The sequence below is a fragment of the Pagrus pagrus genome (assembly GCF_965226575.1).
Source record: "Pagrus pagrus genome assembly, chromosome: 1".
Classification (NCBI taxonomy): domain Eukaryota; kingdom Metazoa; phylum Chordata; class Actinopteri; order Spariformes; family Sparidae; genus Pagrus; species Pagrus pagrus.
Window position 1 is genome coordinate 14,990,869 of NC_140185.1, and position 12,922 is coordinate 15,003,790.

Here is a 12,922-nt window from a genome sequence, read left to right on the forward strand (position 1 = left end):
TATTCAAATTCATGATGTCGTTTTTATGGCTGCACATTTGCATCATTTCAGAATGTCTTTTGCATCATTTGACCATTTCAGTTTAGTTCGACCTTGACATTGACAGTCAAGAGGAGTTTCCATGAGACTTTAAAATAAGCTGTTCATCAGGAGTTACACATAATGATGGACTCAGGTGGTAAAAGAGAGTTAATAGAAAATCAAAATTCAAACGGCTTTCATTAACATCAGTGTTTTCATGGTGTGTCATGTATGAGTAACAACAGTTTGAAAGTGAAGTGCAGAGTGGGAGACAAAGAGTTGTTGCTGTTCATACTATCTGTGTGTGGGACTGAAGTAAGAGGGGGGAGAGTGCGGAGACAGTCGATCAGACTCGATGTTGGACCAGTTCCAACTGTTGTCTGAATGGTCCTCTAAGGGGTAAAGTCAGGGGTTTTGATGTGGATAAAATCTATGACTATACACATAGTACTACACATAATCAATATTGCATTATGTTACAATTGTAACATAATGAAAAAGTGTTTTTTGGTAACCAGATAGCAATGTTTTTAGCTAATCCAGAGAATTAAATGAAGAACATGTGAAAGAAGTGCTGCATATTTTGAGTGCAAAACTGTCCACAAAGGACTATTACAACCAGAGATATTGAAGTTGACAGAGCTTTGTTGTCTCATGGGATTTATCACCATGTCACCCCACAGAGAGTCCTCCATGTGCTCCTGATCAGTTCCAATGTGGGAATGGGCGCTGTATCGGTCAGAGGAAGGTGTGTAACGAGGTCAACGACTGCGGAGACGGGACTGACGAACACCCACACCATGACTGCCGTGAGTTGATAATACATCAGCGCCTGTACTGCAGTGTGAGGACTGAAAAGTACAGCCTCTTCTTTCCTTAAAACATGCACAGAATCTGAAGTAGCACTTACTCTAAAGGGACAGACTGCCATAACAATTTCACGATGACCGACCTGAAAATTAAACATAAGAGCGTCATTTGAGCATCCATTTTAGTTTAATCTCAAGCTTGACAACTTGACAATAGCCGGAGGAACAAAGCACCTTAAGGAAGGTTTAGTGCATAATTATCTTTGTACACTGTCAAATGTAATGAGTGTTATTACTGCATTGTTACAAACATATTTTTCTTACCAGGGAGTTTCGTATGTTTGACGGAGTTATTACAGTGTCCAAAGTTTTTTCCCCTGAGCACCATTAATGTATTCAACAAAACTTTAATCCAGTCTCTCAGGGGCTTGGAACAATAGTAATAATTCTGTGCAGTAAATAGGAAAGCTCATGCTGTCCAAAAGAGAAGGGACTCTTATTTTGTGCCATAAATTTTAAACACTTTGGCCTTCAGATTTGAATATTTTTGTGTAAAAGCTGAATTTTTAGCTCAGATGGGAAAAAAACACATCACAATTCGTCTGTTGGTGGGCATAGATTTTGGCCTGATGGTGGCACTAGATGAAAGGTCAGGCTGTCACCACAATCATTTAGAGCCACCCAGTGTGGATCGTGAACATTCAAACTACTTTTGATGACAGTCTGGAATGTGTTTGTTGAGTTTTCTCGTCTGCCTGGACCGGACTGGCCTCCCTGCTAAAATATTATAGGGCTCAACACCAGATGAGTCAGATACTTTTTACAGTGTGTGGCTGTATTTATACTGAATCAGCATGCTGTGTTTGTGTTCCTGTAATGTTTCTGTGTGGTGTGCAGGTCCGCGCTCCAGCGAGGGCAACTGTAACCAGAATAACGGAGGCTGCTCCCAGAAGTGTCAGATGGTCAGAGGACTGGTCCAGTGCACCTGTCACACTGGATACAGACTGATGGACGACGGCAAAGCCTGCCAGGGTACTACTGTGTGTATGTCTGTGTGTGTGTGTGTGTGAGTGTGTACAAATCACTTCCTGGCATCAGTGTCTGCATTAAAAGTGAGTGAGCAGGCTGAAGGTGTTGATACTCATGACCTCTATAACGTTTGACGATTGTTCAGCTGCTTCCTTGTGTTAAACATGTGATAGCTTCTTAAATATGAAATTACTATGAAGTGATTCTCCGTGTGTTGCTATGCTACTCATTCCTGCCACTTGGGAAGTGACAGGAAGTGTTCATGACTTTTATGAGTGGGTCTAGGTAGATAGGTAATATAAGTAACATATGAAGATAAGGAGTCAAATTATTTAGTTACTGAACCTTTTGTTGCCAAAATTGAGCAGGCCAAGATAACAAAGGAATCAAAACTGATGAGGAAAATTAAGTCAAAATTAAGCAATTTACCCTACTAAACAGTTTTGTTAGCAAAATATTGCAAAACAAGTTAAAATAATAAAATATTAAAAGAAATAAAAATATAACCCCTATCTTAGACACTATCTTTAAAATCCTAAATATGGCCAGGAATTGATTTTCAATGCTGCACCTCAGAGTTTATGTCTTCACACCCGTTTGTCAGTTTGTCCTCTTTTCCAGCAGGATATTTCCCAAAAGTATGAACACATTTCCATGAAACTTCATAGAAAGTTTAGCTTTGGGCTGAGAAATTATTGATTAGGGTTTGGTTTGCACCGGAATCTGGGATTTGTGCCATGTGTCACGGAGAGACAATCAAATCTAATCGATACTTGTTTTCGGATTCTAAGGATGTGTTATCGAGGTCAAGAAATACATTTCAAATTTAAGGGATGTATCAAGAAGTTGAACGTGGATGTTTTTTTTGTACCTTCCAGCCACCTCTGTGCACTTTGTCTTGAATTCATTGTTAACCCTGCAGGAGTTTGACGCCAACTTCTCTCTGTCCCTCCCCTCTTGTCCTCTGTCTCTGTGGTCCGTTCCAGATGTGGACGAGTGTGCTGAAGAAGGCTACTGCAGCCAGGGCTGTACCAACACAGAGGGGGGGTTCCAGTGCTGGTGCGTTCAGGGCTACGAGCTCCGACCTGACAAGCGCAGCTGCAAAGCTCTAGGTAAAAACCACTGTACTGTATTTCAACCTTGACTCGTGACCACAGAGAGTCGCTGAGGTTTGACCTCCAATAAAAACACGGTTGCGTAGTGTTTATATTTGCTTCAGCAGTAACTGTATCCGTTCCTCTGCCCCGGGGTCTTGGACTCAGAATGAGGTTGGCTCATTGGGAGGGTCTGGACTAGATTTAGATACGCAGCGAAGGTAGACTGCAGGCCTGGTAAAGTAGCCCATCAATCTGCTGCAGACCAGAGTTAAACCCAGGTCAGGACTGTCTCTCAGGCAGCTTCCAGGACCTAGACCTTCACCTCCAGTGAGATTAATGCTCCCCGTTATTAAAAGTGACCATCGGTCTGAACTTTTTTGTCTCTTTCCACTTTTGTTACTGTCCAACTTTCAACTCATTTCGTTTGGCCTCTCACTGTTTTCCTTTCCTCTTTAATTCAAATCATCTGTACCCGTGTCCGTCTTTCATCGTCCTTCAGGTCCAGAGCCGGTGCTGCTGTTTGCCAACCGTATCGACATCCGTCAGGTTTTACCGCATCGCTCCGAATACACCCTGCTGCTCAACAACCTGGAAAATGCCATCGCCCTGGACTTCCACCACAGCCGCGAGTTGGTCTTCTGGTCGGACGTAACGCTGGACCGCATCATGAAGGCCAACCTCAATGGCTCCAATGTGGAGGAGGTTGTGTCCACCGGTCTGGAGAGCCCAGGTGGGTGCAGCAGCAGCCAACCGGACGTCGGTTCAAATGCAGGGCAACAGGCTCATTTATCTTTTGTCCAATTTATTCAACTCTGCTGCTTTCTGTTCAACTATACTCTGCTCTCACTCACTTCATCCATCACCTTGCTAATTTGAGTTCAGCAGTATGACATCAATACTGCTTCCTCTTTCTCTCAGATTTTCAGTCTCCTTGTTTTTTTTCATTCTTTTTTCCTTCTGTTTCTCAGCCTTATAGTTTCTTGCTCTTCTGAACTGTTTTGTTTTGTTTCACTTTCTTCAGTATTCTGCTCTGAATTCCCTGTTGCTTAGTTTTTCTATACCTTTCATCTCTGTTTTGTTCTTCATACTTGGTATTTTTCTCTCCCTCAATTCAAATCAATGAAACCGTAACAGTTCATTGTGGGAAATACATTTAGTTGCTCGCCTTCTAAAAGTAACAAGTGAATCGATATCAATCTCATGTATCTCTGGAGTTGTTTCTCACCATCCCCCTAAAGCTATCTAGCTAATGTGCTCCATTTGTTGTGTGTAAAGGAAGAGAAATCTAAAAACATTTGAAAATTTTTATCAGAGTTCTTGATAAACAACAGTTTCTCAAAGTACTTCTGTGCAGCAGCTCTACCTTTAGGACAGGTTGCCAGATAGTCGCTGTGCACAGGCCTCCCAGTGTCCTGTAGTCATCGTGGTGGTAGAGCGGTACCGATGTTCTCATCCAGCTCTCGCCAGCACCAAGAAATAACAAACAATAGGCAGAAAAACATGGAACAGAAACATGATAGGGGGTTTCTCCTCAGACAAATTCAAACTGATTTTCCTCTTCTTTAGGTGGACTGGCGATAGACTGGATCCATGACAAATTGTACTGGACGGACTCAGGAACATCTCGTATCGAGGTGGCGAACCTGGATGGGACACATCGCAAGGTGCTGCTGTGGCAGAACATGGAGAAGCCCCGAGCCATTGCACTTCACCCCATAGAGGGGTAAGAGTCCAAATGCACACACACACACACACACACACACACACACACACAAACCCTATAATTCACTACGGATGGTTTCAGATTCACACACACTCATATATACATATCCCCTCTGGATGTGTCCCAGTTGTAGTGTAGCAGAAGAGCAGGGATTAAAGTTTGGCAGCACAGCAGTGCCCACGGGCGAGCATCTGTGTGGAACAAGTATTCCATGAAAGGGGCAGTAGCTAAGTGTGTTTTCATCCCCGGTTTCATATGTCGCAGTGGCAGAAGAGAGTTTCGGATGATGCCCCAGAGAAATTTTAAGCTGGAAAACTCATTCAGCTTATTAGGTAGCTCATTTGCATGGGATAATTGAAAAATATTTAAAAAAAAGAAGCTCTTTCCTCTGAGGCCGGTCACAACAGATGAGTGATGATGGAGGACATGAATGTCGAGGACAGACGAGACATCCTGTTATGTCAGACATCTGGTGTGACTTGAATCCTGACAACAATCTGTTTACCTCTAGACATTAGTGGACGCCATGAGGTTCAGCTCATTCTGCTCAAACTGCTTCACTCCAGCAGGTGTAAACGAGTGAACTAACCATGAATGTCCCACTTTCCTCCTCAGTAAGATCTACTGGACAGACTGGGGCAACACGCCTCGCATCGAGTATTCCAACATGGACGGCTCCAACAGGCGGGTCATCGCAGACACACACCTGTTCTGGCCCAACGGCCTCACCATCGATTACGCAGGTCGCAGAATGTACTGGGTGGATGCCAAGCACCATGTCATCGAGAGGGCAGACCTGGACGGACGCAACCGCAAGGCCGTCATCAGCCACGGTAAACTCCCACCTGTTATCTGTTTACTCTGGCTAGGGGTGGGTAAGGTGGATCAGTCCAACAATGACCCCACCTCTAATGGACGCATAATTTTCCACATCAGGACTTTGCAGGTACCAATTTTAGCAATAAAGGTTCCAGGAAGCTGCAACTAATGTTAATGCCTAATGGAGATTATTCTACACACGCTTGAACAATTTAAGTGGAAACGGAAGAATTACAGGATATATTGATATTTTTGACCATTAATGGTGTCCAAAATCTGAAAAGAACGAAGGTGGTACATACTTTTAAGTTATTGGAACCAACAATCAATAAGAGGATTTGTTATTGACATAAATGGCAACATAGGCACCAATCATTTCTGGTTTGTTGAGAAAAAGATGAGATTTTGGCACTGTCTTTAGTTTTGATCCTGTTTTCTTTGTCTGCCTTTGACCAACAACCAACTGAACTATTTTGCAGAGCAAGGTCATCCTACTTTCATCTTAAGAGGATTTTAAGACATTATCAACAAGACAAAGTTGGATGACCTTGTGAACCTGAAACATGAAACTTTTGCAGTTGAGTATCCAAAAACCTCAGAAGTTGACATTTTTTCATTGAAAGCCCAGAGTGAGCAGGAGAGATGTGTTACACAGAGGTCTGGATGGAGTTCAGAGTCTCATTAATTACCACACACACACACACACAAACACACACAGGGGATTGATATAAGATGTAGCACGCTGACACTACTTCATTATACCATGTGGAGTTAATCAATGCCATATTTCCATTAAAGAGCATACACATGTGCCTCCCAGTGAAATACAAACACAGACTGCAGGCCGTAAATGACAACATAAAGCTGTTTATTCCTACACAGATGCCTGAGATTGTGTGTGTGCACTAAACGTGGGGATCTAGCAGTTACAGATGTAAGCAGGCAGGGTACTGATCTCTCACAAACGCACACGCTACACCATTTCTTAGACCTCATGTTTCAGTTAGATTTGTTTCTCAGGTTTTGTCTGATAGTTTTTGTTGTTTCCTGTTGCATGTTTCTCAGTCAGCAAACCAGCAACCAGCAGGACACACTGATCATTGCAGGTTGGTTGCGTGACGATTTAGTTCAGCAGTAATACTGGGGCTGGGCAATGAAAGCAACATAACGGCAACAGAACAGGTTGTCGTGCTGGCTTGCAAGGGTCAGACGCTGAACAGGGACGGAAACACTTTGTTAAGGCAGGTTGGCAGCAGTCAGTTGTTTCAACTTTCAAAAATTAATGCAAAACTGTGAAACCAACAGCCACGGATTCTTTAACTTAAATGGATGTTTTCAAGGTAAAGAAATCATTTTGCAGCGGCCACAAAAAGGCGCGTGAATCATGAATTTTGGAGTAATAAATTATTTCTTGCAGTGTGAGCGCAAGTTTCAGCTGACGGAGTAGCTTCCAATTTGGGCAGTTTTTTTCTGATGAAGTGAAAAAAAGAGTGTGGAAGCACATCGGTGGCCAAGAAGAGTGTTTAAGAGTGTGAAAAGGGAGAGGGACAGGGGAAATGTTTGATGAGGGTGTGTGCGTGTCTGTGCGTGTGCCATCAGCCCTGTGAGCTCTCCTTAATGATGTGTGCTCTCAGGATAAAAGGCTGTAATTGGCCCTGTCCTTCCTCCACAGCCTCTGTTTGCTCAGACAACACACAGGACAAATGGGACGTGTGTGTGTCTGTGTGTGTGTCTGTGTGTGTGTGTGTGTGTGTGTGTGTGTCTGTGTCTGTGTGTGTGTGTGTGTGTGTGTGTGTCTGTGTGTGTGTGTGTGTGTGTGTGTGTGTGTGTGTGTGTGTGTGTGCATAGTTACATTCTGAGCTGCTGTGACCAGGAATGTTAACGAGTGTCTATCTCCCTACACCTATAGTTTCCTTTGTGCATGTGTGTGTGTGCGTGTGTGAACTAGCTGGATGTGTGCCAGCTCCTCTGTCACTGGAGCCGGACAGCAGACAGGTGTTACGGATAACACCACTATCCAGTCTGCACACCTGTGCAGCTTGAGGTGGGGGACAGGAAGAGAAGGAGCTGTATGTGTTCCACTGAATGCTTGTGTGTGTTTGTCTTTGTGTACATGGATATTATCATACGGTACATCTGACCGAGGACAAAAGTTGTGTGCTGCAGTAATCTTTCTGCTGCATGATGATGCACTAGACAATCAGTCCTATGGGAATCAATGACGATGAACCGATGAAACGATGAAACAATGCCCCCTTGTGGACAACAGCTCAGCTCACAGGTCATAACATGATGGCTTAAGTTTCACTATGATACAAAGATATTGCCTCACACACTATAAAACGTTTACTTGGCAGTGGGGCCATGAAAATGTGTGTTCATGCTCTGTAGAGATGTAGTGTGCTCTGTGAAATTCATGGAAATTGCCAACTTCAACTACGTTGAAATACCATGCGTGCAGAATTCGTATTATTCCCTGAGGGTGACGCTAGAGGAAAACCAATGGCCACAGTTTCTTCCTCTGGAGAGCATGAATACACTAAATATAATTTCCACACGTGTCATGTTTTAGTAGTTCTTGTATAAAAGCAATACATTCCAACTAATGACGGTGCGGGAGGAAACCACCACAGTCGCTAGGATTCATCCTCTGGGGATCATGAATTTCCACCTCTCTGAAACTACCACTAGGATTCACCGAGTCAGAACTTTTTTAAATTCTACATACAGTGGCTTGAAAATGGGTTTAGTGGATCCCAAAATTCTTTCAAAGGAAATGTTTGGTCATGGCACCCCAGGCCACAAAACCCCCAAAATACCATGCATTTACAGTATGTACAGATGCTTCAAGGTAAGATTTATCGACAAATTCTGATTCTTATTCACCAACAGGTGCTCTGACTTAGGTACTTCCTCAAATGCTTTACCATTTATATTTTTTTAACACATTTAAAATCTCATCCACACCCAAAACTTTTGGATGCTTCTCATCTTTGAGATGCTGCTATGTGTTATGTTGCCGATGACCGCCGATAGAAAGTGTGACAGATTCAGTCGAGGCGTGAAAGGATCAGGAGGTGCCACATGTAGATTAAAGGGGACATTACTGAGAAGGCTGGGTGGGACGTTTGATGCCCTGTCTGCCTGCAGCTGCTCCTCCAGCTGTCCCGGAAAAAAGTGAGCAGGAGGGGTGGGCTGTGGGCACAGAGACGACAGGGGAGAAGGTGACCGTATCAAAACCAGGCGCCTCGTAGCTGGCGATGACTCAGAGGAAGGAAGAGGGTGCACTGTTGTCTCCCTCATGTTAGGATAAGATCATTAAACACACACAGGCAGCCAGTATCACCTCACACACACCCGTCTGAGGAGGAGGGAACATTTACTGATCCGGTTTCATTATTATCACTCGTCTTGACTGATTCCTAAGTAAAAAAAAACACATTCGAAGTAATGAAAGTTAACCTTATATACCTAAAACTCTCATAATATCATGTCTATGGAATTATGCTTATATTGAAAGTCATCTTTAAACTTACAGGTTGTCAGTGTAGGTGCAAGTCTTTGTTCTTTGTCTCCACCTCTCATCTGTCATGCATGCTCAGTGCTCTGAAAGTGGAGATAACTAATAAAAATACAAACAAACAAAACAATCAGCCAGTGTGCATAGTGTTTCCCATGTCCTCCAAAACTTGTCACACTTTAAAGTCAAATCAGACATCCACATCTCCAAACATTTCAGGGCAAAAGTTGTTGATGATGTTCATGTTTCAAGAGACAGGATCAGAGCTATTACAGATTAAAAAAATTTGCAAACAGTGCTTGTCAGCGCTCTCTAGTGGTCAAACTGTGTACTGGTGACCCTGTGTCTACGTGTTTTTGGTATTTCTGTACTGCAGTTTCTTATTACCTATGAACCAACATGTGCTGGTACTGATGTAACTCTAATAAGACAGAAACCGCTTCTAATTTAACAAAGACATGAGGTTTTAGGAAACACACAGCCTTTGTTCATCTGACATTACGTTCTGCCGGACCACATGGGCATTAACTACATAGTTTGTTGTTCATAAAACATAGAAATAGATTAAAATGCTCAAACTTTTGTCTCATTGAGCTTACACTAAAGCTTACTCTGATCCTCATGGCTCATTATCATTCTGGTCTCTCTCTACTTTTAGCCATTTACCACTTGACATTTATGCCGTGCTGTAAAACACTGTCATTAAACGAGAAGCGCTGTTTTTAAAAGCCCTGCGCCAGCACGTTCGCCGCATCACCACCGCCACGGCTCTGTGGAGCAGCAGGAATCACTTTTTCCATCCATTTGGCCCTCTCATCTCGCTGGTTGTGTAGCTCCTTCAGCAAAGGAGGATTAAGCTGGGAGAGAGAAAGGGAACGCTAATTTGGCCGAGTGTGGAGGAGTCACCCTGAACAGATGTTCCCAATGGAGACAAAACTGTGAGGAGTTCCCTGTTGGACATGTTAGTACTGAGGCCAGGGCTCCACTGATAATGGGCTGTGAACACTGATACTGACAAGGAACAAAGACAAAAGTAGTCATAGACTCAAAGCCTTGATGCAAATTTCTAATGCGTCCTTCGTTTTAAAGGCAATTACACTTATTTTTGCAATCTGCTTCTTACTATAATAGACAGGCTTTTACATAAGCACATTATTACCTGCCATTTGTGTTTCCCTTGTGTGTCTTCTCACTGGTTTGAAGTTGGTAGGGACTGACGGATCAAGTTATATTTTTCTAACTTTGACTATGGCTCATTTAGTCTCAAATGTTTGAGAGACATAAAAAAATACCAAATATGTAGTGTTTTTACCAAAGTAATTTACTTGTTGAGCTAAGAAAAATCAACAGACACTTCATCTCTCTAAATAAAACTAAACTTCTGAGATTGTTTTGGGATTAGAGAACACAAACTGTAAACACACATTTTAAGTGGTAGGACAAATCTAGGAATGTTGCTGTTATTCAGATTAAAGACCAGGATAAGAACTGACCAAAATCTGTCCATTATCAGTCTGACCCGCTTTGAGGTCTGTTCTTGATCTTGCTTTTAAATTCTGGATGGAAAAGTCACATTACTTAAGGAACCGTCTCTGCTTTTGGCTGCTCCAGCCTCAGCTTAACCAGCTACAGGCCAATGAGAGGCGGAGTAATTGAAAGCAGCTCTAAATGTGGACGATATGACATCAGCCAAGCCCACAGCGCTGAATTGGAGGATGTTTAGAGAGCTCTGGTGGAACGAACAAGCCAAATGTAGCTTTGGATCTTTCCATCTTGGATTTAAATGTCTACATGAACTCCACAGAATCATTATTATTTGCTCATTATAAAGCTGCCAAACTTAACGCCTGTGTTTGTTTACTTTGAAGATTACTTCCTTAAAAAAAAACTGCTCATTCTTTCTTGAAAACTGTTTGTTGCTGCTTTTATTGCACACTTCATCAAGCATTTACTCTCTCTTCCTGTAGGCTTGCCACACCCCTTTGCCATCACAGTGTTTGAGGACAGCCTCTACTGGACTGACTGGCACACCAAGAGCATCAACAGTGCTAATAAATTCACTGGCAAGAACCAGGAGATTATCCGCAACAAGCTGCACTTCCCCATGGACATCCACACCCTGCACCCCCAGAGGCAGCCTGCAGGTCAGTACACACATGTGCTAAATTTTTAAGTTTAAAGTTAATTAGTAGTACATATGTTGAGTGTGAGCAGACAATACCCCCTGTGGGAGAATGGAGAGGCAGATGGGAGCTAAATGAATGTGGGATTGGAAGGTTTTTGAAGAGAACCACCACAGAACATGTTGTTTTCTGCTTTTTAATAAGTTTTATCAAAGGCTGTGTTGTGTTGAACATATTAACAAACAAACAAAGACTTGAATCAGGACAAACGACAGCATCACAATGGAAGAATTCCATACATCTTGTGACAAACAGCTGGGAGAAATGGTCAAGTCCAACTGTGCAGTAAATGGATAAAGGGCAGTGAAGAGATATTTTATTGTACATAAGAAAAGAGAAGGAAGACAACTGGTGCTTGTCATCCATGAGGCTGTGAGATTCCTTATATGGTCATTTGTTTAGCCCACATCCCGTCAAATCTGTCTGTGATTGGGTGAATTTTTTTAAAGTGAATTCTGGGTGAGAACAATGGACCCATTTTTGAAAACATCTAAGTTTGTAGCCCGGAGCTGCAGAAGATGTTGCTCAGCATTTTGTTCTCCTGCCTGCTGCATAACAACAACAACACATCAAACACAAACTCCAATGTGAGGGTTGCGGGTGAAAGATGAGCTGGTTGAGGACAGACATGAAAACCAGGAACCTTCTTTAATGCTGTCAGTGCACACAGAAGTGAAGACTTTTCCCACACGGTGGCGAACCCAGAGATGATAGAATGATTTGTTGCTTTAGTGTTAGACCCTGTGGTGAACTGACCAGCTGAGGTGTTTTATCAGCATGATAGCAAAGACTTGTGTTCTTTGCTAACAAACGTTGTTGAACTTGACTTCTGGCCAAGAGAAAGCTTTGGTTATCATGCTGATAAAGATTGTAACACTCCAGTACTAATATAAACGTTGAGCTGCCTCTGTGTTGGCAGGTTGAGGTCAGGCACTGCTCCTTTTTGTTTTGATTGTGATTTATTGAGACGTGTGAGTTCATGTCTGAGTGGAACAGAGTTAAACTCACACTGTGACATTTCGAAGAACAAGAGAGTACAGCTCTGCAGTCCATGTGTAGTTCATAGAAAATCTTATTTCCACTATGAAATGTACTGCTACATAGTTAAAGGGACTGTTCAACAATTTGGGAAATATGCAAGTTAGACGCTTCAAAAAACAAGTTAAGCCAGTTAAAACTACATTCTGATCTCTTACCACTGATACAATAATAAAGCCAATACAATCTGTGTATAAACAAGCTCTGTAGTTCCTGGATAATAAACCTTAAAGCTACCAACATTGTAACATACTTCCTATATATGGTCCCCTTTGCGGAAAATGCTAGAAGCAGAGGAAAATAGCTAACTGGTCCATCCAGTAGTAAACATCTCTGAAACTCTCTTGTTAACATGTTATACCTCAGTTTGTTGTTTGTTTAATTTATACACAAACAGAGATAATGTAAGAACTACACGTTGTGCTATAACAAACAAAAAACTGCGGATAGCAATCAAGCATATTCCCAAACAAGTCCTTCAAAAACATTTATCCAAAAAGGCACAAAATACCATTAAATCAGTTTAAAGGAAAACATTTTTAAAATCTTATCGTCCATTAAATGCCTTCCTCGCAATATTAAATGGAGACCATGTATGGAATGGGTTTCACTATGTCGTAATAATCACGACGTCCTTAGATTTCAGCAATGAAATCGATGTGCAAAATGTCATCATAGAAAGT

The 12,922-nt window shown here is 42.3% G+C and overlaps 1 protein-coding gene across 4 annotated transcripts in view; it reads left to right on the forward strand.

The window, feature by feature from the left end:
• lrp4 (low density lipoprotein receptor-related protein 4) overlaps positions 1-12,922 on the forward strand; it is a 118,585-nt gene that overhangs the window by 87,703 nt on the left and 17,960 nt on the right. For all 4 annotated transcript variants that reach the window (XM_084353127.1, XM_084353128.1, XM_084353129.1 and 1 more), the window contains exons 9-15: positions 705-830; positions 1,728-1,862; positions 2,846-2,971; positions 3,456-3,686; positions 4,523-4,679; positions 5,295-5,512; positions 10,986-11,162. In XM_084353127.1, the coding sequence (XP_084209253.1) occupies positions 705-830; positions 1,728-1,862; positions 2,846-2,971; positions 3,456-3,686; positions 4,523-4,679; positions 5,295-5,512; positions 10,986-11,162 (1,170 nt within the window). The remainder of the gene's footprint in view (positions 1-704; positions 831-1,727; positions 1,863-2,845; positions 2,972-3,455; positions 3,687-4,522; positions 4,680-5,294; positions 5,513-10,985; positions 11,163-12,922) is intronic.